This window comes from Peromyscus eremicus, chromosome X, assembly GCF_949786415.1.
Source record: "Peromyscus eremicus chromosome X, PerEre_H2_v1, whole genome shotgun sequence".
Lineage (NCBI taxonomy): Eukaryota > Metazoa > Chordata > Mammalia > Rodentia > Cricetidae > Peromyscus > Peromyscus eremicus.
The window spans coordinates 10,594,557-10,621,676 of NC_081439.1; the positions used below are offsets into that span (position 1 = coordinate 10,594,557).

At 39.8% G+C, this 27,120-nt stretch overlaps 1 protein-coding gene across 1 annotated transcript in view; it reads right to left on the bottom strand.

Moving 5' to 3' along the window:
- Positions 1-3,139: 3,139 nt before the first annotated feature.
- Positions 3,140-27,120, bottom strand: part of LOC131899011 (cytochrome b-245 heavy chain) — a 37,308-nt gene continuing 13,327 nt past the window's right edge. The window contains exons 4-13 of the mRNA XM_059250344.1: positions 26,384-26,468; positions 24,717-24,862; positions 22,582-22,772; positions 19,401-19,530; positions 16,812-16,904; positions 13,218-13,471; positions 11,530-11,692; positions 9,461-9,607; positions 6,673-6,797; positions 3,140-5,486 (exon numbers count right to left, since the gene is read on the bottom strand). Of these exons, the coding sequence (XP_059106327.1) occupies positions 5,360-5,486; positions 6,673-6,797; positions 9,461-9,607; positions 11,530-11,692; positions 13,218-13,471; positions 16,812-16,904; positions 19,401-19,530; positions 22,582-22,772; positions 24,717-24,862; positions 26,384-26,468 (1,461 nt within the window). The 3' untranslated portion in view covers positions 3,140-5,359. The remainder of the gene's footprint in view (positions 5,487-6,672; positions 6,798-9,460; positions 9,608-11,529; positions 11,693-13,217; positions 13,472-16,811; positions 16,905-19,400; positions 19,531-22,581; positions 22,773-24,716; positions 24,863-26,383; positions 26,469-27,120) is intronic.

Sequence of the window (27,120 nt, forward strand, 5' to 3'; positions counted from 1 at the left end):
ATTTATGTGTATGTATGTGCCTGCATGAGTTCATGTGTACCACTGGCTTGCTGGGTCCTCGGAGGTCAGAGGACATCAGACTTGCTGGAACTGGAGTTATAGGTTGTGAGCTGTCTGCTGTTGTGCTGGGAACTGAAACCAGGTCCTCTGCTAGAGCGATAGGCATCTTAACCACTGAACTACCTCTTCAGTCTCCATATGGACCATTTTTCTCCCTTAACTTTTGCCAATCCTCCACCTCCTCTATTATGCACTTAGCTATATAGTATCACAGTTAACAACTTTGTATTTCATTTTAACCATAGTTAGGTCTTGTATAATTTGCCTATTAATAGAAAAAATCAGCAAGTGTTCACATTATTATGACTTTTTTGCTTTGAGCTGTGTGTTGCAACCATTATAGATCTAAAGATCTAATGTACTAAGTGCATTACTAAGGGAATATTTCTTCTATTGATGGAAAGGTATAGATCTACATATCCAATGTATTAAATATACTACTTACAGGGAATGTTTCTATTGCTGGAAAGAAACACAAAGTTACATTGCAGACAGATTATGTGAATACAGAGATAAATGGGAATGGGATAAACTGTAATTAATCTAATAATTATTCACTTCTTTAAAAGCTGATAAAATGATCTATTTATATTCCACTTTTCTCTCTAGTTAATGATGATACCATCTACTTGTCTCATTTTTTCTTTTTATTCCCATCTCCTACCTTTTGATATATCATAGAGGGTTTTTTAAATGCATCTCATATGTACCAAATAGACAGTAAAGTTTGCTGATTATTTTTTATAAAGGAAAAACATACTCATGTTCTAAAAGGCTTTAAAGCCAGCTTCCTTTGTAATTTGTTCATGGTTAAGCTTGCTGTTGCCTTTGATCTCAGAAAATCCACAGGTACTCCAGCAGAATAGAGTAATGCATGCGGCAGGTAGTTGACAACACAGATGTTGGAGTGTGATGTTTTAGCCATGGCTGATGCAGAGCTTGCCACTGAAAAGCAGGAGGATCAGCTAGCTCTGCTGACCTTTACACACCAGCTGTGGATTAACTTCCATGTCAACGGAGTACCATGGTGGTTTTCAGCCAACAGAGATACAATCCACAAACAATGAGAGATGTTTAGATAGTATTTTTTTCTTATCAACCAACACAAGCTGAAATTTGGTCTACAATCTTTGGGAAAGATGGGTGATTTACTCTTGTACTTTGGCTTGTCCCCATATGACTCTAAAGAGTGATGGTTAGCTTTTTTGCTAGCAATTGAAGTTACTCAAGGGGGAATTGCCTAACTGAAAGGAGGAAGTGATGCTTAGCAGTCAAATGATCTAACCGAATGGAAAAAAACCTGGTGATTATTTAATATCCAAATGCAATGTTTTCAACTTGATGTTTTAATATAAATCAGGTTTCCTGACATGTAAAATCTTCTCTGAAGGATCAAGTTTCAGAATATAATGTTTGGGGCTTTTCCCAAAGATTAGACAAGCACAACTATTTGTTGTTAATTCTCAGGGTAAAATCCCCCAAATTAACTCCCAATGGCTTTTTCTCATACTTCCCTTTAGCCACAGAACAGTTACATGGGGATTGAGGGGATTTTTTTGTACAATTTGAAATATTATATTTTCTTGGTTATTGATAATCTATTTGCAGTAATTCTTAGCTGGACCATTCAGTTTGTGTAGACTCTTCAGTCCTCATTCAGCAACAGAATAAGCAAAGGACTACAACAATCTCAAGCCATGCTTAACTTGTTGACCATTTTTCCACATTTCAGAAATCACCAGTGGTCAGACTGCCCAACCACTGTCAGCATTTTTTGTTCTGCAGAACAGCTCCTAAAGTTGAGCAATCCTGTCATTTTATAATTTTTCTTCTTCCTCATAAACATTTAGTGTGTGTGTGTGTGTGTGTGTGTGTGTGTGTGTGTGTGTGTGCGCGCGCGCGCATTCCCCCCCCCCCCATGGATGGCCCTTCTCTCAAAGACATAAAATAAAAATATATATAAAGTAAATTTAAACTGAGTCACTAGAGCTTTCCTTTCTTCAAGAAAAGTAACTGTTTCTTTGTAGAGGATCTGGATATATAGACCAAACTGGCCTGGAATTCATAATTCTGACTCAGCATCCTGAGTGCTGGAATTACATGTGCGCATCAGAACACCTGGCTCTTCACTTCTTTTTAAAATACACTTTTATATATTTTAAATAAAATGACATCACCTCTATGCTCCCTTTCCTCCCTCTGGCATCCTACTTATTTTAAAAGTGAAAATCAACATGGACCCACTTTTTCATTGACATACCAAGATGCTTGGTCTTTACTGTTGCCATGACCCAACCATTCTCAGTGCATGTTTTGGTTCCATGAACCTTGTCTAATCTGCTATTGGGAAGAACATATACCCTATTGCTAGAGAATGTGGATTTATTGCTGACATACTTCTCCATTAACTGTAGGATCCTAGTTTATCAATTATCCTTCCTTGGATAGTTTTGTTATCAACAAGATCGAGATTAAAATGGCTACATTGTGATGTTGCTGAGGGAGTACCTGAGGTACATGTAAAATGTTTAGCATAGTAGTAGGTGCTCAATAAATGTTTGCTATTTCTATTATTATCGTTTGCCTTAGGTGATGTTCTTCCCATCCATGATGACATCAGCTGACTCACCCCAAAACACATGCATCACAAATCACAGCTCGATGCATTACCTAGACAGTGAGGGCTGGAACTGATGGACTCATTGGAACAACCCTCTTGGAAACAGACAGGCTATCTGCTAGCTTGATTCACCCTTTAATAACAAGTTCAATAACACAGACACAGGGAAAGCATACTGATTTCAACATCGAAGCAAGTTTTAATAACTATTTCTACAAGTTATCCCCAGATCATCTTCTCCCCCAAACTATTCATATACAATAGCTGTAAGTATTCAAATTCCATAAACATGATATTGCAAAAGCAAGAAAATCTAAGAAAAGCATGTGTAGCCTTATTTTCTCATCTGACATTTGTTACTAAAGACAGATCTCGATATCTGTTACTAAATTCTAAGAAATAAATGCTGAAAGAGCTATGCTGGCAGCTGGCAGCTGGGAGCTGGGGGCTGGGGGCTGAGGGCTGGAGGCTGGGAGCTGGGGGCTGGGGAGGAAAGAGAAGGAAGTTCTCAACCAGGAAGCACATTGCACTCGTTTTCCATCTCATAGCCAGAATAACACAGGGTAGATCTCTATTTTGGGAACTATGTTGGTATCTATAGAAAACTGGAGAAACATTCTTGGAGCAACAGAGAGACATTACTTAATACCACTTTGTTAGAAACATATGTTCAAATTCAATATAACTGAGGTCTCCCTCTAGTTCAAACTTTGCTACAAATAATTAAAACTATGCACACAGTATCTTGCTCATGTTAATTATACAAAAAAATGCATGTTGAATGAATGGACTAATGCCTAGGGTGCAGCATGAAGAGGCTGGACCTTTCTCCAGGGGAAACTTGACTTGTGGTACCATGTGTGCATCTAAGAAGGCCTTATTTGCCAGAACCAACCTTCAGTGCTCTAAGGATCTTGGCAGAATAAGGGCATAGAAGTAATGTAAGGGACATCTGAGCTCTCATTGCATCTAGTCCCATCAAACTGCCCACATAACATCAAAATTTGTGACCAGAATTGAAAAGATTCAACACTAGATGAAGTCAAAACAAGATGAGTCTGCATGTCTCCTTCAATTCCATGCAATACACACAAACCAGAACTGGAGGGTGGAACATGACCACTGTGAGACTCTTCCCCTGCCTTTGCCCTTTTGAGTACTGTACTTTATTTTCTCTTCTGTTGTCTCCACACTTTCCCTTCTCTGCAACAGGGCCTCTGCCCTTCCCTCTGCTCTTTCTTCCTCATTACCAAAGGTTAATAGTTAGAAATATTTGTATCCCCGGTGATGGGGCAATCATAGTTGTTTTGAGTTCCCAGCAATGGGAATAGTTTTTGTGGCTTTTTTAAGAACCTGTGACTACTCTAGCAGTGATTTAGACTCTGTCTTGCACTGCTGACTACCCATAAAATATTGAGTGTGATTACACTATTTGGGGATTACAATTTCTGGGATTTATATTTCAGGAATATGGTAATGCTGGTAATGGTGGTGAGGAAAATGCTGTAGTTAAAAACAAGCTATTGTCTATACACATAAGATCTATTTGTGTGTGCATTTAAGCAAAAAGAATATATGGACTCTAAGCAGGATATGTATTATCAGATACATATTTGCTACAATTCAGTTCAAAATTCACAAGGGTTGGCTAGAGCAGACCATTTCTGGCAGTAAATAGATGTTTTTCTTTCCCCTTTTATGGACTAGGACTAGCAGTGTTATCCAGCATCATCATAGAGGTTTAGGTCTCTGAAGTCATCCCTCCTGCTTCCAAATAACAATGGGATGAATACACTAGGCCAGACTATCCCTATTGGTTCATATCCTGCTCTCCATCCCCAGGGCAATCAGGATCCTCTGGTCTGTAAAAGAAGCAGCAGAGTAATTTTGTCTCTGGCCTTAAACTAATTCCACTGTGACATTGCATAGTTCTAAATGTTTGCATTCATTTGTCTATTCATTCAGTAAACTGATCTTGAACACCCACTCTGCCAAGCACCGCGCTCAATGCAGAGTGCTACCCCAACTCTAATCAGCCTAATGTTCCTTTGTAGGAATAATCTCTGACCTCCTTAGGCTGTTCTGCTGATAAACTGGAATACACTTCCATGCCAATACTGTCACTAGTAAGTATTAAGTCACTGTCAGCATCATTATCTCCTCCATAAAAAAAAACACTGTCCTTTTACATAATGCTAATGTTAAAGATGAAACAAAACTGAAGAATGATGAGCTACTCTTCGATTGCTCTCTTGTTAGGGGAGGGTATAAAAACTGATTCTTGAGACAGCCTGGTATTAAATAGGAGAAGATTACCACACTTGGAGTAAGATGGCATAGATCTGGCTTCCGCTTCTGCATCTGAAGGATGGTGCTGAAATTATTGGAGCTCCCATTGTTGATCCTAAAATGAGTCCCAGACAATTCTTGTCTTCCCCTCTTCTGGCATGGCAGAAGGAAATATGAAATAAAGCAACATAACAATGTTTGTAAAAGTGCCATGAAAGCCATGAAGCTCCACGCAAATGTGACCTATCACTAGCAAGCAATCTTCAGAATTCTTTTTAGAGGACTATGCCATTATAGTTTCCTCCTTTCTTCAGAGGATGGAACGCATACAGTCAACCAGCATACCGGGGCATTCGGCAGCATACACTTGTTTCTTCATGACAGAGTGAGTTAGAAGTTTTCCTTGTTGAAAATAAAATGAACTCCACGAGGGCCGGACTCAGAGTTGGAGATGCTCTGTTTGTTGAGGGTGTTAGCCAAGGCTTCAGGGCCACAAAGGAAAACTCCTATTCTGGTGCTTTAGAGAAAGAAGAGAAAGTTTCAGGCTTTGGCGTGAGTTGGACAACGAAGTAGGTGGGTACATTTCCTATTAAGTAGAGCCCCTTCCATTCTTATTTTTTCCACAGATGACACAAATGTTCATATTACTCACAAGGATGGGGCTTAATCTGATTGTGGGGACAGCTGGAAAACCCAAAAGTGGTTGACACCCCCAGAAAATGAAATCCAAGCAGAATTTTCGGAAATTTTTACCACAAGGATATCATGGCTAATATGTGAAGCTACAGTGTACTTTCCTGTAAGACTCTAGCCACCCCTCCAAATCTTTCTAGTATTTTAAAATCAATAACAAACCCTCATTGGGTACCCCAGCTCTGACAGCAGATTCATCCCTTGAAGTCTTATAGTTGAAATCCTTGCTTTTCAAAATGTGTTCCGATGCCATTTTAAAAAGCATCATGTTTTTAATTATGCAGGTTTCTGGGCCCCACTTCACACCTAATAAATCAGAGTCTGTATGTAAAAACATTCCAAGGTAATTTATGTGCCCCTCCAAGTGTAAGAAACAATGTGGACCATAAAACAGGTGTATCGAACCTGGGGCCAATGGGCCACATGCATATCAGAATAGCTATGCCTGCAGCCCAACACATTCGTAGATACAACATCATGTCTCAATGGCAAGTCAAAGCGTTTGCCACATCTATTCAAACAGATATATTTATGATAAGCTCGTGAGTTTTCCATGTGTTCTAGGAGACAGGGGAATTTTCTCAAGGTTTCATGATGGATGAACTGTAGTGACAAAAGAAAGAAACTTGTGTCATCTGTCAACTGATGATTTGACTCAGACACTTGAACTGAAACTGAAGGGATAATATTCTTAATAACAAGCATAAGCTGTACTCACTACTTAAACACATACACTAGTGAAATTTGGGCAACTAAAATAAAGAAATGCTATGGTGCAGCTTGGGTTAGGATGTTGAGAGAATTACTCTCCATGTAATTTTGCTGTGATTTAAAGATTGTTTCTTAAATTCGGAGACATGAGACATCTGTTGGAGAAGAACTCAACCCCATTACGGTATTATGGAAATGTTAATGCTAACTTTTAAACTATAAAGTACAGTCAGTGCTCAGGAGCTGCTGCCCCTGGCAGACCACAAGCTTCAAGAACACTTTAGTGGAGGACTCCTTACTTAGGGTGTTGACTTGCAATTGTCTTGAATTCATTATCCCAGTTGGGCCGTCCATACAGAGTCTTTTGTTTTAGGCCTGTGATCACATCTTTCTCCTCATCGTGGTGTACAGCAAAGTGATTGGCCTGTAACAAAGGATATACATTCAGAAAAAAGAAGCATGGTATAACAGACATTTCACAAATCAAGCTCTTACCACTCATTGTACACACACACACACACACACACACACACACACACACACACACATTGGTCAGGATGAGAAGGGGTGCTATTCAGGAAGAAAGGGAATGAAGGTGTCCTCTATACCCATCTGTTATCCAGATACTATGCTGGACATATGGATATCAATAAGTCAGTTCTTTATGAGACAATGGCATAGTCAATGGTCAGTAACTCCCTTTACAGAAGTTGCCTTTGTAAAAGCTCAGGTGTAAGGGAGACATTATTTGAAGCAAGACTCCCCCTGCATTAAAGAGAAAAATCCTCTTTTGCAATCCTAAAAGGCCAACCTAAATTTGAAGGTAAAAGAGAAAAGGAAATAGAACACAAAGATGAGATAACATAGAATGAGAAGAGGAACTGTCCCTGAATGAGATGAGGTCTTTATACATTACAGAAGCCCTGCCCCTAGAGGCAGCTGCCTACTGACCTTCACCGCTGGCCCAGTTAGTGCTGGTGGGGAGTAGAAAATTTGAAAGATGAATTTCAAACGCTATGACAGGAAATCTGCCAGCTGCTCATAACTCATTTTCAAGTGAGTTCCATTGTTGGATCAAGAGAAATCAGCCCCAGCCTATCAGTAAGTGATCTAGACCTGCAGCTGCCTGTGACTCATGGCAGGGTTCAAGATGAACCAATGGCCGTGACTTTGAACGGCGATGGAGCCGGAGAGAAACTGATGATGATAACACCATTATCTCCTTCTTTTCTGGTGCTAAGCTAACAAGGCTGAAAGGAAAACTGAAGACAATAAATACCGTTAGCTGTTACTCCTGTCTTAGACACATCCTGACCTCAAGGTCACATAGAGCAAGTTTTGGCTGACTGTAAGGCTGAACCAAATAATACTAAAGTTAACTATTTCCTCCTTGGTTGACTCCACAGTTCTGCTTTTGCCCTTAAGGACCATATTGCCCTCTAAGAAAAACAAATTCATACTACAGGGAACCTACCCTCGATTCCGTTCTTGTTGCTGTCACAAAGTATGCTAAAATCTACTTAGGAGAGAAAAGGTTTATTTGGCTCATAACTCCAGATTCCAGTCCACTATTGTGGAGAAGGCAAGGTGGAAGGAACTGGAAACAGCTATCCATATCCACAGTCAAGAGCAGAAAGCAATAAATGCTCCCATGCTGCTCACTTTCTGCTTCTACCTCGCTTTCTCCTGTCCTATGTAGTTCAGGGTCGGCCCCCCTGCCCAGGGAATGGTATCACCTACAATGGCTGCATCTTCCCATACCAATTAGCAACTGACACAATCTCCCACAGATATGCCTCTAGGCCAATTTGATCGAAATATTTACTCAACTGATATTACCTTCCCAGATTGATATTTAAAACTAACTATTATAGGCCTTAATGAGGCTTCACACAGCGTTTCGTAACTTTGTCAATTACAAAATGCTTATATTGCTAAATGTTCCTTGTGGGAGGCTATATTGCATTCAGTTGGAGACAACTGACTCGTTGTATTTTAGTAGTTTCCAAATGTTTTTCATCACACATATTCATGTGCATATATAATATATTCAAATGTCTTCATTTTACATATATGTTGATTTGTTTATTATTAAAAAGCACAAACTGCTGGGAGTTGCTGTGTGCAGGCTCTGGAACAGTCAGACTGCCATTTACTTGTTGATGCCTTTATGCAAATAACCTACTCAGTTCTAGGCTTTTGATTCTAATTAGACAATAAATTTGACAAATAAAATTAGGTAGTCCATATAAACACTAAAACCAATGCCTGGGGGCCAGGCAGTAGTGGCACACACCTTTAAACCTAGCACTCAGGAGGCAGAGCCAGGAGGAGCTCTGTGAGTTCGAGGCCAGCCTGGTCTACAGAGTGAGATCCAGGACAGGCACCAAAACTACACAGAGAAACCCTGTCTCAAAATAAAAATAAAAATAAATAAACAAACAACAACAAATGCCTGGAACAGAATTCAGACTCGGCAAAGGATTTGTTGTAGGACCCCAAATCCATGAATGCTCAAGTCTCTTACATACTTTAAATCTTTAGATTACTCATGACACTTCAGACAATGTAAATCCTATGTAACTAGTTGTTACACTGTATTGTTTAGGGAGCAATTACAAGAAAAAGACTGCATATGTTCAGTATGGTTACTTTTCTCCCAAATATTTTGATTAGGTTGATGGAATATATAGAGCAAAACCTCAAGTATATGGTGAGCTGACTGCATATAAATTTATTGAATATATCAGAAAACATGCATAACATATAAATTAAGGAATATGTACAAGAGAGAAGCATAGATTTTTCTCCCCATCACCATTTGATGGCATTTATCCATCTGCTTTGAGATTCCTGCTCCTTGGTGGGAACAGTGCTCCAGTGTCAACACAGGCTCCTTAGGAACAGAATCTCAATGGTCTAAATATCTGATGGTGATACTGTGTGAGTGTGAGCAAGCTGGGTCACTTGAATCCATCAGCTGTCCTTGAGGAAAAAAAGCCATGCACGGAACCTATCAATATGTAAAAGGAAGCCAGCGAGCTCTGGACACCAAGAAGGACCCGAGAACTGGATTCTTGTCCTCACCTGAGACTCATCCCAGCCAGTAAGGTAGATGTTGTAGCTGAGGAAGTCGGCATTGTTCCTTTCCTGCATCTGGGTCTCCAGCAGCTGCAGCAGGTCTGCAAACCACTCAAAGGCATGTGTGTCCCTGCACAGCCAGTAGAAGTAGATCTGAAGAAGGAGGGGCCACAAATCAGATCATATAGGGGACAGTCTTTATCAGCATCAACAAATGGGTTTCTAATGCTCTAAACTTTTCCATGATGCCCGGAAGGCCTAGAAACAGGTTTTCAGAAATCTGGTGATATTCGTCATTGTTTCAAGACAGGGTCTTTAATATAGCCCAGGTTGGTTCCAAACTCAGGATTCTCCTGTTTCTGCCTCTCAAGTGATGGGATTGCAGGTGTGTATTACCACACTGTGGAGACTTCATAGGCTGATTTATATAAACCTTCTCTTAACGTCAAGCATGTAGATCAGGAAATAAATAGTTTGGGAAGCTGCTGGAGAGTTGGCTCAGTGGGTAAGAGTACTTTCTGCTCTTCCAGGGGATGAAAGTTCTGTTCCCAGCACCCATGTCAAGTGGCTCACAACTGCCTGCCACTCCTGGTCAAGGGCATCTGCATTCTTCTAGCCTCTAGCGGCATCTCTACATATGTGGCACATGAACACACACACACACACACACACACACACACACACACACACACACTGAAAGACCCTAACCCTTCAGGCTTACACCCCCCAAGCCCCAGGAAATAAGGAACTAAAAAGAAAACTAGTTCCCAGGGCAAGCTGACTCAATCATTGTTCAACCACTCCTGTAACAACATAACAATGTAAAAAGATTTCTAAAAGATTTCTGTTAAGAGCTGTGCTCAACTGTGACTGGGATAGTTGCAAGTGTTCCAGGAAGGACCACTGTGACCTTTGTGTAAACTCCACTCCCACCCTGATACCCCCCTTGAGGTTTCAGGAAGAATGTACATGCGGACGTGTCTGTACCCACTCTGTGATCAGACCATGATCTTGTGAAACGAAATTGTATGGGAATTGTAATCTTATGGCTTTTGTGGGTTTTTCCTTTAAAAGCACTCATATGGCTGCAATAAGATGCGACTCCTGCTCTTAGGAGCAGAGTTTGCCCGTCTTTACAGTCGCTTCTTCAATAAAAACCTCGTGCTGTTGCATCAACTGGACTGGAGTCTGGGTTCTTGGGGTGCCCACTTGAGACCCTAGATTTTTGGGGTCTAACAACACACACACACACACACACACACACACACACACAAGCACAAGCACACTCACATAAATAAAAATAAATATTTAAAAGTAAATCAATAAATTGATGGTTTAGCTAACATAGCTAACCCTCATCTGTGGCTCTCTAGCTTCCCTCTGCCAGCTGCTGTTTCTCTCCCGGAATCCACGGCTTCCTATGTATCTGCTCTGAGAATGGCCCAAGGAATCAACAGTGGCTCCTATAGGACATCTTCCCTGCCTGGGACTGCCAGACCCTCCCAAGCTCCTAGGGAAAAAAATTAGTTTTCCTCATACCATTGTCACGTAGAAAAGAAGTAAAATAGAAGAATGAAAGTGAAGCTAGCTTCAGTGTCCCTATCAGAACCAGGCTTGACAGGTACTAGAACAATTTGAGGTTCACAAAGACGTCTTTCATCAAGTAATTGACTTGTAACAATCCCCTGGGAATTTATTCCCAAGAGACATCCATAGGCAAATAAAAAGTTCCATGTCTCCTGCCCTGTCCTGCTAAAAAGCAGTATTGAAGAGCTGAAAATCGAGTCAATATCATTATATAATCTTGTATCATTATATAATGAAGGATGATAGAAAAGCTGTTTTCTCAAATTTGCTGAATTTATAATACTGCTACACAAATACAGCATACTGCTCTTGCTAACCGGTCTGTTTATACACAAGCACATCAGCTTACCTGATAACCCACCAGGGAGAAGCCTGCCTCTCTGCTATCACTCAACTCTTTCCCTCGCTGCCCTTCCCCTGATGTCTGAAAGCCTTGCTTTTCAGCATGCTATCTAATCCAGGCCTTCCAGGAAACAAGAGGAACTTACCTTTTTGAGCCTCAGATTTGTGGCATTGTTGCAATATTTGTACCAGACAGACTTGAGAATGGAGGCGAAAGGCGTGACTCCAATCCCTGCTCCCACTAGCATTACCACTTCATAGCTGAAGACATCTTCACTGGCTGTGCCAAAGGGCCCATCGACTGCTATCCTGGATGGAAGGGAAGGGGATAGTTGTGGGTGTTTCTTCATCTGCACAGGAAGTAGATGCATGTTGTTGTTGGAGATGTGCACTAGGTTGAGTCTGCCGAGGTAGTGTATGTATGGGGGGACCTCTATAAAATGGCTTTCATGTTAAGTCATCTAATGCCACCAACGGGGCTGAAAGTAAAAATATGAATGATTATCCAACTGAAAACCATTGCTAGCTTACCATGAGCATTTTTCATTTTCTTGCTCTTTTTTCCCTCTCCACATAACACACACACACACACACGCACGCACGCACGCACGCACGCACGCACGCCTCTAGATTTATTTTTATTGTTTGTGTATGGATGTCTTGCCTGCATGTATGTCTGTGTACCAGGTGTATTCCTGGTGCTCACAGAGTCTAGAAAAGGATGGTGGGTCCCCTGGAACTGGAATTAGATAGTTGTGAGTGCTTAGAATCAAACCCAGGTCTTCTGGAAGAACAGCCAGTGCTCTTGATGGCTGAGCCGTCTCTCCAGCTCATCACATTTGTCTTTTGTTATAGAAAAGTATATTTTAAAGTATATTTGATTTTTTGTATATTATTATTATTATTATTATTATTATTATTATTATTATTATTGCGTGTGCATATGCCAAAGCACACATGAGGTCAGAGGGCAACTTTCAGGAGTTTATCTTCTTCAACCATGTGATCCTGGGGGACAGGGATTGAACTCAGGATATCTGGTCTGCACAGCAAGCTCTCTTACCCAACAAACCATATAGGAAGCCCCTTGGTTTTTGGTTTTGGTTTTTAGTTTGTTTGGTTGGTTTTGTTTTTTTTGTTTTTTTTGTTTTTTTTTTGTTTTTTTTGTTTTTTTTTTGGAAACAATCTCATGTAGCCCAGGCTGGACTCAAAGTTGCTATGTTGTCAGGGAGAACCCTGAACTACTGATCCTCCTGCTTCTACTTCCCAAGTACTGGGATTATAGGCATGGAACCCATGCCTGGTCAGACAATCCAAATTTGAAATTCCTAATTGCATTATACATTTAAGTAAGAATTTTTACATAATAACATAGTGTTGAGTTGATAGCATTACTTTCCATTTGTTTATTCATTAAACAATTCAAAAACCCGTTCTTTAGCTTCTACTGAGTCCCCAGTACTGTGTTAGACAAGTGGAGCGAAGGAGGCAAAGCAAAAATTACTGTCAAACAAATGATGGCATTTAAAATTTAAGAATATCTCTGATATGATTTTTGCTGGTCAGAAAAAGTTAATATAACTTGGCCTTGACCTTTACATATTTAAAGAAAGTTGAGGGTGTTACTAATATTTGATCTCAATGCTTTATAGTTTACCTAAGATACCTAAGCATATGCATAAATACACCACATGCAACGGAAAACAGACACAACTATATTCTTTGAACCACTGTGCTTTGTCACTCAGATCATGTGGTGAGACAGGGAATCACAACTACTTAGCACCATTTCTCCCAAACTCGTACACATTTGCAGTATGTGTTCTGTACTCACTTAGGTAGTTTCCAGGCATCTTGGAACTCTTGCTTATCACAGCCACAGGCATTGAATAGTCCTTCTGTCCAGTCTCCCACAATACGGATATGGATGCTAAAAAAGTCTTCCTCAGGAGCAGAGGTCAGGGTGAATGGGTGCCATTCCAGCTTGGATACCTTGGGGCACTTGACAAAAATGTACTGTCCTACCTCCATCTTGAATCCCTTCTTCTTCATTTGAAGCTCAATGGTTTTAAAAGGGTGAGTGACCACCTATAGAATAAAACATAACCCTGAAAATTACATGTCACCCAAACATTTGCATTTTCAGGGTTTACATGGATAAAATACTTAGTTAAGATGCCCTGTCTGTGTTTCTTATCTAAGGACCAACACAGAAGCAGATATATCTGTCATTAGGATTTGCCCTCAATTGTAGCCACTGGCTAATGATGAACTGAAGTATGGACACAAAGTCTGAGTCTTCTCTCTTCAGCCTGAGACAACTCCAACACTCCCTTGCAGGACCAGCTGACATTGCAGCTGCAACCACAACGTGAGCCCAGTCAGCCCTTCTCTCTTCCTCATTCTGTCTTATTATTTTAATGTTTGTTATTGTTTGTTTTGAAACATGGTTCCTGCATGTACACCAGGGTAGCCTGAAACTCGTGATGTAGCCCAAGCTAGCCTTGAGCTCATGCTCTCCTACCTCAACTTCCCGATTACTGGGATCATGGGAATGTGCTGCCACATCTTGTTTTACTTTCATTGTGAGTACAGCCCCTGAGAACACACTCCTAATAAGGGTTTGGTAAACAGTTCTCTGTTTCACAGTCTTTACAGGAAATCAGTCTGTTGTGATTTTTCTCTCTCTCTCAGAAGCTAAAGAAGGTACAAAAATAGAAAAAAAAAGTTTCCTGTTCATTCTTTCTGTCTTCCCTGGTCACGAGAAAGGACATTGGCAGCTAGAATATAGAGTTATATTGCAGCAGCCCCCAAATGAAGCTAACCATGTTGTCTGTTCTTGTCCTGAATCACATCTTAATGTGCCCAGTTCCATGGGCTGTTTCTACATTTCTCCTCACTTAGGGAGGATGCTATCCCAAGCCAGGTACCATATTTATTCTCCATATACACAACTGTCCACAGAAGGTCTGTTCGAATGATCCAAATTGAGCAAATGCATAGATAATTCTAAAACAGAACAGAATAAGGGAAACAAAAAGTAGATACTCTTTCTTATCAGAAAGATACCTCCACTCCCAAGTTTTTTTAGCACTACAGCTATGCTCTAGACCCACCCTAATTGTGCAAATAATGACTAGATGAAGAAAATGTGGTGCATTTACACAGTAGACGGCTATTCAGCTTCAAAAGGGTGACACATCTTGCCACATGCAACACAAACCTGTATGACATAAAGGAAATAAGCCAGACACAGATGCAGCATAATCTCACTCATATGATGAATCCGAAAGAGTTCAGCTCATAGAAATTGAATATAAAAGGGTAGTTACCAAAGGATAAGAAGAGTGGGGTGGAAGAAGACACAGGAGTTCTTAGGTACTGAATTACAGTCAGGTAGGATGAGTAGGTTCTGCTGTTGTGGTGCTCATATGTTGCATATGTCAAGTCTTCTAGAAGACTTTGGATATTTTTTTATTTAAGAAATTTTTTATTCATTATACATAGCAACCACAGATCCCCTTCTCATCCATCCTCCTGCTCCCCACCCTAGCTTTTTCCCATCCCCAGCCTATCCCCATCCCCTCCTCCAAAAGGGTAAGGCCTCCCATGGGGAGTCAGCAGAGCCTGGTACATTCAGTTGAGGCAGGTCCAAGCCCCTCCCCCTGCATCAAAGCTGAGCAAGGCATCCGGACTTCAGATATTTTTATAACAGTGAAATCATATATGTTTGAGTTGAACACTATGCTACTACTTTATTTGATTATACAGGTATAACATAGGGGGAACACTACATTGTAGCTTATAGATATGTTCAATTATGAGCTAACTGAAAATGAAATCAAAGCAAAAAAGAACCGGAAAGGTAATATACTGTTCTTTCGAAGACGCCTACGATACCTAGAAGAATTTCAGAGGTTCATGTTCAGACACATCAAAGGGCATCAGAGGAGGGAAAGTTCTGGAGAACAGAAACAACAGCTTTGCAATGCTCAGTGGTATTTCTCGGCTTTTCTGTCCATGAGTGAGTTGCGGACGTGTGGGAATTACTACTAATAAAAGATGCAGCTAAGTGGCAAAGTATATGCTTAGCATGTGTGATGCCTGGGTTCGACACCTAGCACCACCAAAACATTCTACAACATGTTCAAAACTTGGTATTTAAATGTATCTCATACGACAAGGCTGCAAACAACTTCCCCTGCACTGCAATAAGCAATTGGAAAGCATCATTTTGCATAGAGAAAATTACGTTGAAAATTGTTTACCATGTTGTAATTTTGTGTGTTAAAAATAAGTTTTTCTTGTTGCAATTTTATTACTATGAGCACAAAGAGGATTTAACTAAATAAAATATGCTAGTAGACAGCACTCTCACTGGAATATTTTTGGATAACCTGTTTCTTGTATTTTCGTGAAAAGAAAGTGAACATTTATTTTCTTCACAAGATAACAAATTTACCCTAGAAGTATGTTTAGGAGAAATGTTTGTTTGGTTTGGTCATGTCTTATTTATGAAGGGAAAAACTATGGCAGGCCCCTTTGTCGATTGCTAGACTTTTAAAAATAACACGATATAAATAGCATAAAAGGTAAGCGGCTGCATGCCCCTACATTGCAGACCTCCCAGTGCCAGCACGACTAGTTCTTCTATGACTCTCCACAGGTATCAACTGGAAAAAGCGACTGGGAAGACAGAAGGAATTTTAGTGTCTTTCAAGAAAGAACCCATAATAGGCTTTTTGTAAATCCTTTTTGAAGTGAATTGATCAGAATTCAATTTTATTTGACAAAACAGTCTTGTTGGGTGTTTACTGAAACTGCAACAAAGAACTTTTCTATCTGGCTATCTATCCATCCATCTATCTATCTATCTATCTATCTATCTATCTATCTATCTATCTATCATCTGATAGTCTATCTGTTAGTCTATCTAATTGTACCTGTCTCTTATTTAGTAATGAAAATAAAACATAGAAAAATAGAGAAAGAGCACTCCAGACTTGGAGGTTGGAGACCAAATGCAAGGTGAAGCTTATGTATTAATCCAGTTGGCACATTGGACACTGCAGCTCTAATATACTGTGATTACTTGTAAAGAATAGAAGAAGGAACTAGAAAAATCTTTCAACTTCCTTTGTTTGCTTCTTGTTGTTTTTTAGTACCTAAAATTGTTTGTCTCACTAACACATACTGTGTGTGTGTGTGTGTGGGGGTAATCACAGAAAGTGAGACCTTATATTGTCCCCACTTAAAGGCCAATCCACTTCATCACTAAGTTAAATTCAATAAAATAACCTGTAAGCTTTCTATTTTCAGTTTAATAAAAGAAACGTGGCTGAGGCCTTTTTGACCAACAATACAGAGAATGTGAGGAGACTTGCCCATGTGATACTTAGCTACTAAGAATTCCCACATCAGCAAATACCTTGGTGATGACCACCTTCTGTTGAGATCGCCAAAACCGGACCAGCCTCTCACAGAGATACAGGAACATGGGGCCCACTATCCATTTCCAAGTCTGTAATCACATCAAATACAAACTTGAGATGTGCCAAGGGAGTGGTAACAGCTAGTGAAACATTCAGAAGACGAAAACATTTTACAAGCCAGGCTAACCTTCGTAAGCTTGTTTAAGTATTTATTACTGATAAGCAATTTTTCATAAAACCGAATTATGAAAATATCAAAAGTTAAGATAAACTGGCAAGCCAGTAAAATAGCCACATTGGGGTTATATGTTATACGATCTGTATCTGTAGTGTGAGACTTTCAAAAGAGGAACTTCCTACAAGGGTGAGGTTTCCTTTCAGCATCACAGCTGAAGCTGGACTAGCCTACAACAGAGCACAGATGGTATCAGAACAAACCTGTCTCGTTTCAGGAACATGAGATTTTTAATGCAACATTGCATGGTTTTCTCCCAGCGATTGAGTCTGAAATTAATCTTTTGCAAGATGACACATTTTGTGCAAGACTTCAGCTGTCTTCTTCAATATTCCTGTAAACTCTAGGAGCTATACAATGTTCTTGATGAAGGGACACATATGAAGATTCTAAGGCTTCTATCTAGGTCTCTGGTCTTCATAGATTTTTAGGCTCTATATAAACATTTAGACCCAACAGACCTACCAGTTGGATTCCTAATCTAATATTTGAAGTACCAAAAAGTTTTAAAAAATCTAAAATTTGATTTTCTATAATGGAATCTGAAGTAGAAAATAAGAGCATATTTTGCGTATGTCCTGGTTGGTTTTGTTTTTTTGTTTTTTGGTTTGTTTTTTTTCTTGTCAACCTGACACAAGCTAGAGTTATCTTGGAAGAGGAATCTCAATTGAGAAATGCTTCCATCCAGATTTCCCATAGGCAGGTCTGCTGGGCATTTTCTTGATTGATGATTGATGTGAAAGGGCCCAGCTCACTGTGGACAGTGCAAAACTTGGGCTGGTGGTACTGGTTTCTATAAGAAAGAAGACTGAGCGAGCCATGTGGAACAATCCAGTAAACTGCATCCCTTCATGGCCTCTGCATTAGCTCCTGAGTCCAGGTTCCTGCCTTGGGTTCTTGCTCTAACTTCTTTCAGTGATGGAGTGTGACCTGAGAGTTATAAGCTGAAATAAGCCAGTTCCTCCTCAACTTGCTCTTTGTCATGGTGTTTGATCTCAGTATTAGAAACAATAGCTAGGACATTATAGTTTCAAGAGTATACTAAACTATATTTTTGACATATTGTTGGAAATTGAAAGTACTCGGGTTCTCCACATCACTAGCCCAATCTGAAGAATATCTGTGACAGAGGTGAGGAGTATTATTTTGCTCTACTTCATCTTTAGAAGATAGATGCTTTGAAAGTCTCTCTTCTATTTCCTGTGCGATACCGTAGAGTGACATTGAATGGCATCAGATTTGGACATTTCCTTTGATATCCTCAGAAACCTAGAAGTAGTTTTGTGGCTGTTGCCTGTAAAGGTAGTAGAACTCACTGCAGCTGTCATCAAGGAACTCTGCCCATAAAAGAACTAATAATAAGGTTTGTTTTGTACCCTTTCTATCAATGGCTGAATATCGTAGGAGCAAGTCACTGCTGAGTCAGCTTGATGTCATTTATGAACAAGGATACTCAAAGGCATTAAGCCATTGTAGAGTAATAGGCATAGCAAAAGAATATTCCCATGCCAAAACAGGGAGAAAACAAGATAGGAGATTTGTCTTTATATTATACAATGCTTAAGAAAATAGTTATAATACTAGTCAGAAGCCCCAGACAAATTTTGAGTTTTGTTCACTTTACACCAGTGGCTAGCACAGCAACCAGTATAGTGTCTGCCAAAGGAAAGAAAGACCACATGAAGATTATAGAGCTTGCTTTACGAGGCAGAGATATAGAGACTGCGCAGAACAGAGCTCCTAAGAATTCCCTATGAAAAAAGCAAATATTTCACCTTGTTTGCCCGTTTGCCCTTGTCTCACCCTTACTCTATCACAAGGTGACTACCCTTGGGATTGGTATGATTCTGGCTATGCAACCTTTGTCATCCTGATAGATGAGATCTCCTGATCCTAAAGGTAGCACAATGTGCCACTTCATTTATTTTCTTAACAGTTCGGAAAGCCATATGGAATGCCATATAGGCTTCCTGGTAATCAAAGAGACCCACAGCTCCTTATAGGTGATTTATTTGAGCCATACAACTTAGAGGAGGATAGAATCCCTACGTGCACCTCTGAAAACCATTAACTGCTATTATTGTGATCTTCATACCCAGAAGAGGAGGAGGAGGAGGAGGAGGAGGAGGAGGAGGAGGAGGAGGAGGTGGTAGTGGTGGTGGTAGTGGTGGCTCTCAACCCCAAAGAGCAATTTAAAAGCATTGCTTTTCAACTTCATTCTAGGACATCGACAACAGATCAAGGCAAAGTTTGTTTTTCGAGAAAAAGTTCTAGCCAACTCACAACATTTGTACTTGTTTCTTAAGCCTACCAGTAACAGCACTGTAAAAGAAGCAATACAAATACATACCATGGGAGGGTTTCCAGAGAACTTTGGGACTGGGCAGTCCGGTCTTTTTCCCCACTGTGAGATTTGTTTCTCACAGACATTTATTTTATGCTCTTCCAAACTCTCTTTAGTCTGTCCACGTACAATTCGTCTGGTGAATACAAAAATGTAAGTCCACATTACTTTATAACAAGACAGCAACCTGCTTGAGTGTTTTAGACTCTTGGAACCCAGGGCCTCATATACGCTAGGCAAGCACTCTAACAATGAGCTATATATATATACTCTTAACACTGATTGTGGACATATTGCAAGTATTTTGATTGGGGGACCTGAACTTCTTAATGTCACCCTTTCTGAATAAGTCAGGCAAGGAAATGAAAATGTGTGATCTTGAACAATAGAAACCAACTCTGTGTGGTGGTACAAAGAACATCAACGAGTAACATTATGGATTGTGAGTCTTGGATTACCAATATGTGCTTTTTTTTTTTTTAAGGAGAACGTGCTTCTTTTCAAGTATCATTTTTGTGTATAGACAAACAGAACCCAGAAAAACGATAGTTCTAACAGGCTGATTGTTAACCCATGGGGTGCCTTTGTGCAGATTCGAAAACAGTCATCTGTGAAGACACTCCTACAAGCCAACGTGTGGCCAGCAGAAAGCAGACTACCTTTCATCTTTTAGACAGGCCTTTTTATATTCTAGACAACCCACACAACCATACACAATGGCCTTGAGGCTAGCAGAAGTGCTGCTTTATTTGTAGATTGCTAACTTGTCTAGACCAGGCATGGTACACACCTGTAATCCCTGAATTCTACATGTTAAGGCAGGAAGAGTGTGACTTTGAGGATTCCAGGCCAGCGTAGTCTATGTAGTGAGACTACATCTGGAAAATGTTTAAAAAATTATATCTTTCTGAAAGGATTTAACCATCCTCACAGATACAAGCACCAGTACTGTGTTCCCAAGGTGCTTAAAGCCTATTCAGTTCAACCCAATAATTATTAAGTAAACAAATATTAGAATATTAGGCAATTCAGGGTTAGTGGTGATGGAAAGAGGGAGGCACAGAATGGAGTAAGTTATTTCAAAGAATGCAAATGCCATGGTCTTCAGAATATATTCATAGAAGAGACATGGAAGTTCATTTGTAAACTTTGTTTGGGATGCCTAAAATTTAGCATATTTCTGAGAATAGTTTAATTCAAGGCCATTAACCATCCTCTACCCTTTTGTGAAACAGGGTCTCATTAGGTGGCTCTGGCTGGCCTGGAACTTACTGTGTAGACTAACCCCTTCCTATTCCTAGGTCTTGGTGAAGAGACTTTCCTGTGTGAGCACTTATTATGGGCAGGCTTGAGGAAAAGTACTATTCACCAATTGTCTCAGTTAATTTGTGGAATAAGCTTGAGAAGCAAGTATTATTTTTGCAGTTTTTACGTGGGGGTACTAAAGCAGAATGATTTATTAAAAATAATTCTGTTTTTGACCCAGATAGCCTTGACCTCAAATCTCAATTCTACCCATTCATACTTTGGTAAAATTAACTTCTGTTGAGTATCAGTCACTCCATCTGTAGAACAGGTACATTTCCTCATTAAACATTGAATTCAGTGATCAATGGACATGGCATCTGAAAAACGTCAGGTACAAAGCAGGAGTCCAAGGAATAGTAATTACAAAAGGTCTTGATTCCCTACTTCACATGGGGAATAAATAATAGAAAAAATATGATTTTTCTCCTCATGCTCTAAGTAATAGGACCCAAAGTCTGCAAATCGGAATTTTAATTCCAGTTCAGCTGTTACCTGGGCACGAGATCCTGAGCAATCCCTTAAGCAGTGTGACTTAGCTAGAGAATAAGGCAAATAAATCCCTGTCTGATCCAAAGGCAGACAGCTATTGGTGCCACTATAGAAGCAGGAAGTGGCGGGGTTAGTAAAGGAGGGAGGGGAAGAAATGCTTCGCTTTTGTAGGATTCTCTGAGATAGCTGAAATGTGTGCAAGTTTCACTTAAAGACACTCTGTAGCTTTAGGAGACTCAGGAGACTCAGGAGACTGACTGCTCATCCCCACAGATTTCTCAGTGCTTAGAAAGAGTTTATCAGGGGCTGAAATCGGGAAGGAGGTTAAGAATGCGCACAGAAGTTGGCCACAGTTGCTTCTTCTCATCCTTCCTCTTTTCACTCTCAAGACTTGGTCACCCCTAGGTTACTTGGCTTGAGTTTTGCATATTTACTTTCCCCGCCCTTACATTCCTGGAACTCTATACACACCATGGAACTTCCCTGGGCTTGGCTTTTATGTGCAGGTGGTGTGAAAGAGTAGGAAAATGAAACTTGATAGTAAAGCAGATGTTTTTCCAAGCATATAATCAAGCACTGTGTGTCTTTATGGGAGTGTTCACCACAGCCCACTCTAGACCACCTGTTCTCTAGGCTACACGCTAGCTGGGGGTGGCTTGGCCCACATATTTTACCATTTTTACTTTGGGGTTCCACATCTATACATTAGAAGGGTTAAAAAAAAACGTTGAATGTCAAGTTCTTAGCACCTGATACAGAGCTAGGTAGAAGTTATTACTTTTATCATATCCAAAAGTTTGAAGGCAATGCCCATGTATTTTTCTAGCTAGCATTCCTCCACAGTTCCTGAGATAGATCCTCATACCCAGTAGGCAATCAGTAATGATTATTTGCTTAAACCAAAATCAGCTGGACGACAGAAAATCTCTTCAACTGATTAATCACTAGCTCTTTTACTTTGGGATTTTTGCCTAACCTACTTGTGATTTACCCAGAGAAACAATGTGGTGGGCATCCAAGAGCCTATCAATGCTTTCAATAAGGTATGACCAACAGAGGGTAGACTAGCTTCCTCCTCTTTAGGCAGCAATTTGTAGTGGACAATCTACACAATCATACACAGTGGCCTTGAAACTAACCATAGCCAGTATATTTTACACACTGGGTGTATGTTTCAAGCTTATTTGAAGTAACTGCATCAGGAATTAGATAGGTAAACCACGAAAGCAAAAATGTTGCTGTTTCTTTTGACTGACCTCTGCTGTCATATTCCATTCCCTCAGCAGAAAAGCTGACCACACAAAAGCAAGGAAGTAACTGTGTCTCTCACTGGGCAATATATCTAGAAAGTGAAACCCAAAGTCTTTGGCAATGGACTTAGAAAACTCACTCAGCTCCATGGATGGCAAGGCCGATGAAGAAGATCACAAAGAGATGGTGTGTATACCAGAACACTTCAAAGTAAGACCTCCGGATGGTTTTGGTAGAGGATGTGATAATTAATATGAGACACAGTGTGATGACAATTCCTGTGATGCCAGCCAACCGAGTCACGGCCACATACAGGCCCCCTTCAGGGTTCTGGAAAAATAGAAACATGTAGGTTCGTAACTGAAGGAGTGTCCATTTTCAAGCTATTTAGAAAAAGGCATTTCTTGTCCCTTGGCTAGTCTCATCATATCTCTCAGAGAGATATTGTGTTGAGGTTTCCAAATTTAAACAGTCTTACATTGTTGAGGAGTCATAGTTACATTCAGATGATTCTAATGGAGTTCAGCTATAAAGGACTGACCTAGTAAAAGATGTCCTCAAAGCGTCCTAGGTTCTCTATCTCTTTGATTTGGAAATGTCACAGTACTTAGTTGGTCAACGAAGTCTGAGAATACCTGCTATCTGAGGCTGGGCTCACCATGAGTGTACCCTGAGATGAGAGTTCATGGGCAAGGCACTTAGAAACGAGGCGTTCCAAGAGAAGCTTCTCAGCAAAGAAGGAATGGGTCAGAGAAAAAGAGAAAGTCAGTCAAGGAGAAAGAAAGACAACATCTCACGGGGCTAGCTTTAACTTGGCCTTATAGATGTTCTCTCATTTTGTCCACTTTTCAGGAAATGAAAAATAAAAAAATGGTAAAAGGTCTAGGCCAGATCTCTTCTCAGTTGGAAAGAGCAGGCTGTGGTACACAGAGATGCACAGGGTCAGGCTGAAGCTATGCCCTGTGACACGGTTCCTGCTTTCTTTCATTTTGTTTGTTTTGTCTCCAGTATCACTGAATTCTATTGAATAAGGATGAGACAATTTCATATGCTCAGACATAGACAAAGCAGTCTGAGAGTGACCTATACCTCAGCATTTGTACTGACTAAAGGGGAAAAAGCTGCACTTCACGGCCTGCATTCATCAGTTATTTGTCAAAGGCTTCTCAGGGAGAAGTAACTGCAGATCCCTTCAGATCTCATCCTTAGGCAGAGAATACTGGCGGCCTCAAGGCAGTCCTTAGAAGAGGAGACAGGCTTAAGTGACTGAAAAGGAAGATACTCTGGAGTAAGCACAGATCCAAAACAAAGTGACCCAGTTCAACTAATGCGTCCAAATTGTCATCCTTATACATCATTGGGCAAACAATGAACAACGGAAAGAAAAATTATCCATGGTATCACAGAAAAAGAATTTATGGACCATTCCAATTTTTCTTATTTCAGTTTGATATGGGAAAATTAAAGGTTTTTTTTTTTGTCTTGTAGCAGTTTTTCTAAACTCAGAAAATGTGTTTGAAATTCAATGGGAAATTTAACTATCTTCCTAAGCCATGAGGTTCATAAAAATGACCTGAGCTCCTTTCTGTGTGGAAGAAGGTTCAGGAACTCATAGAATGAGAGCTTATGAATAACCATGAGGTATTTTTTGCTCACAAAAATAATTAAATAAATAAATCTTTAAAAATAAAAAACAAGACTGTTCTGAAACCATACTTGCATCTAGACAAAACATGGGTTCTTTGCCTATTACAGATAGCCCTGTTCTTTCTGCCTCCCAGAAAAATAAGTAAGATAGTAATCCCAGAACTACCCCAAATTCCTGATCATATACAATTTAAACAAATACTAGCTTTCTTAAATCCTCTCTCAAATCATCTAATGCAAGCCTAAGTTGCCTAGCAAATCCCTCATAACATTATCTGCAGGTATTCACTCGGACTTCTTTAAGGTATGAGATCTCTTTCATTGTAAGCCCAACTTTGATTGGACATGAATCTCTTGCTTTATTTTATTGGTGTGCACAATCATGGGTGAGTATGAGTTACTACAGGATCTGCATACAAAATGTCTCCAAGAGAGCCCAAGGATTCAGGAAATACCTGAGCAGTCTGTGCGCATGGGACCAAGAAGGTAGGAGACATTTTCTTTACACTCACATTCTAAGCCATTAGCAAACTTTCATTGTTGACTTTAAGGGACAAATTATAGCTTTTCATTGTTCTCTGCTTTCATAGCCCAGCAAACATCTGGATCAGAGAAGGGGAGGCTTACCTTGATTTTTTCTCTAGCAAAATTGAGATACTCTTCATGGTCCTTGTCACCAATTTCAGAGAGTGCAACTGAATATGGGTCAGAATTGTTGACTCTGGCATTCACACACCACTCCACATTGAACAGATGTGCAATGGTGTGGATCGCTGAAGAGGGCAGAGAAGAGAAACAAAGAGGAGGAGAAGTATGAACATTATTAGAATCTAGGTTCCTGGCCACATCCTCTGACTCTCAAGCGAAACAACGGGATGTGGTCTAGGATGCTGTAAACTAGAACTGGGTCCCAATAACCAGTGAAGCAAGACACTTCTAATAGGCCAGCTTCTTTCTGCCTGTGTGACTATGGGAAAATCATACAGCCTCTCTGGTATTGGTTCCATCATTTGTAAAATGAAGGTGTTGAACTAACAGTTCTGAAGATCCAACCAATTTCTAAAGATTATACATTTGATGTATCCACATCCACTCTTTTTCCCTAACGGATTTGTGCTTAAGTGAGGAAAGAACTCATGTGATGGCTGCTAAATCACCTCCAGAGAACAGAGACAAACGTAATCAAATTAATACAAGCTGATGGTCAACAGCATGAATCTCTTAAGTTAAAAAGAAACTGCACTGATGATTTCATTATCACTTGCCTAGAGCTTCCTAGGGGCCTGACACTGTTATAAGTGCTTTACAATTACTCAGTCCACATATTAAACCAATGATCTAAGTACATTTCATATCAGCTCATTAGGGCATAGACTGCTTTAAGACCTTGCTCAAGGTCACCTAGCCAAGAAGCAGCTGACTTAGGAATTACATCCAAGCTGTGTGGCCCCTGTATCTGCATTCTTCCTAGTAGAGTATGCTACTTTCTAACAGGATAGCATCAGTCATTCCTTTTGAAGCATTTTTTATTAGAAGTTTTTTTTTTTTAATTTTACATACCAACCATTTCATTTACCACAACTCAAAGTCCTACACAATCTGGTAGAGGAGGAACCCAGTTAAACACCTCTAAACTGAGCTCATTTTCATCAGGTAAGAGACAGCCTCCTCACAGGCAGACTAAAAGCCTTTTTTGTTCATTACTGTTTGTGTCTACTTTCTGGCAAAATAAATTATTTAAGTGAATCCATGAAGAGTGCCTAAGTTTTAGGCACATTCTTTGTTGCAACAACACCTACAACCCAACAGTGATAACAGAACACATTACATGTAAAACACATTGTCTACAATATATGATGAGATAAGAATAATCACTAAAGTATCTTAAGGAGTTTCTTAGAGATTTTCAATGTATAGCTCATATTTCTGTAGGTTTACTGCAAAAATCCACAAAGTCCACACTTGTAGCAAAGCGATTCAGGAGAAGGAATAAAAAGTTTTGTGTGTTCACTAACAAACATTTTTATACTAATATAATAGGAAATGGTGAGGATATGAGGGCAGATTCTATGACATGTTGTTATTTTATTTATATAGGAATATCTTATGGTTTAAAAAAAAAACCACCATAGGTGTGAATCCTAAAATCAGGAAATTGAATTTGAATGCTTTTGAACTGAACTCATCTGACCACAACATAATGGAGTTGTAGAGTCTGATACACACATGTATCCAAGAATAGAGGGGGCTTCTGTTACAACTTGTTTGCATTTCAAATGTCTTTCAAAACTTACCAGTGTGAAGTGCTATCATCCATGCTACCATTTTATGGAAAGTGAGGTTCCGATCCAGTTGTCTTCGAATTCTTGTTGAGCAACACTTTGGATGAAAAGAGAATGGTAGAAATAGTTAATGTGAAAGCTTTCTATGTCCCAGACACTCTCCATGCATCATTTCATGTAATTCTCATCACCACTCTACAAGGATATATTTCCATCCATTTGGTTGATTAGAAAACTGATAGAGGTAGTCATTTCGCCCAGTTCAAACAGCAAGCTTAAGTAATATGTCTCCTGTTCTCATACTGATGACATGAAGCCCTCTCTCAAATACCTTTGTCATTGTATAAAGTTTTGAATTTTGACAAACATATTTCTAGTCATGATTAATTTATTTAATAAACAAGGGATCTAGAAATTCATAAAGTGTTGGCCTACAGTTGCATTCCTAGGAGTCTGGTGGGGACAAAGATGAGTGAACAATTCTAGAACAAGTGAATAGGTCTTCAACCCAATTGCTCATATACACTATAGAAGGAGGGAAGTGGGTTAGTCAGAGACATTACAAGGAAGATCATTGTCATATAATAATAATAATAATAATAGTACTTAATAATAATTATAGTAACAGTACTGAAAGCTCATGGAAGAGCTTCTTTAAGCCTTTTACATATATTGGCTCACTTCATTCTCACTCTTATGTCAGTTTTATTAAAAAGGGACCATTACCTACAGCCGAGGAAACAAAGATG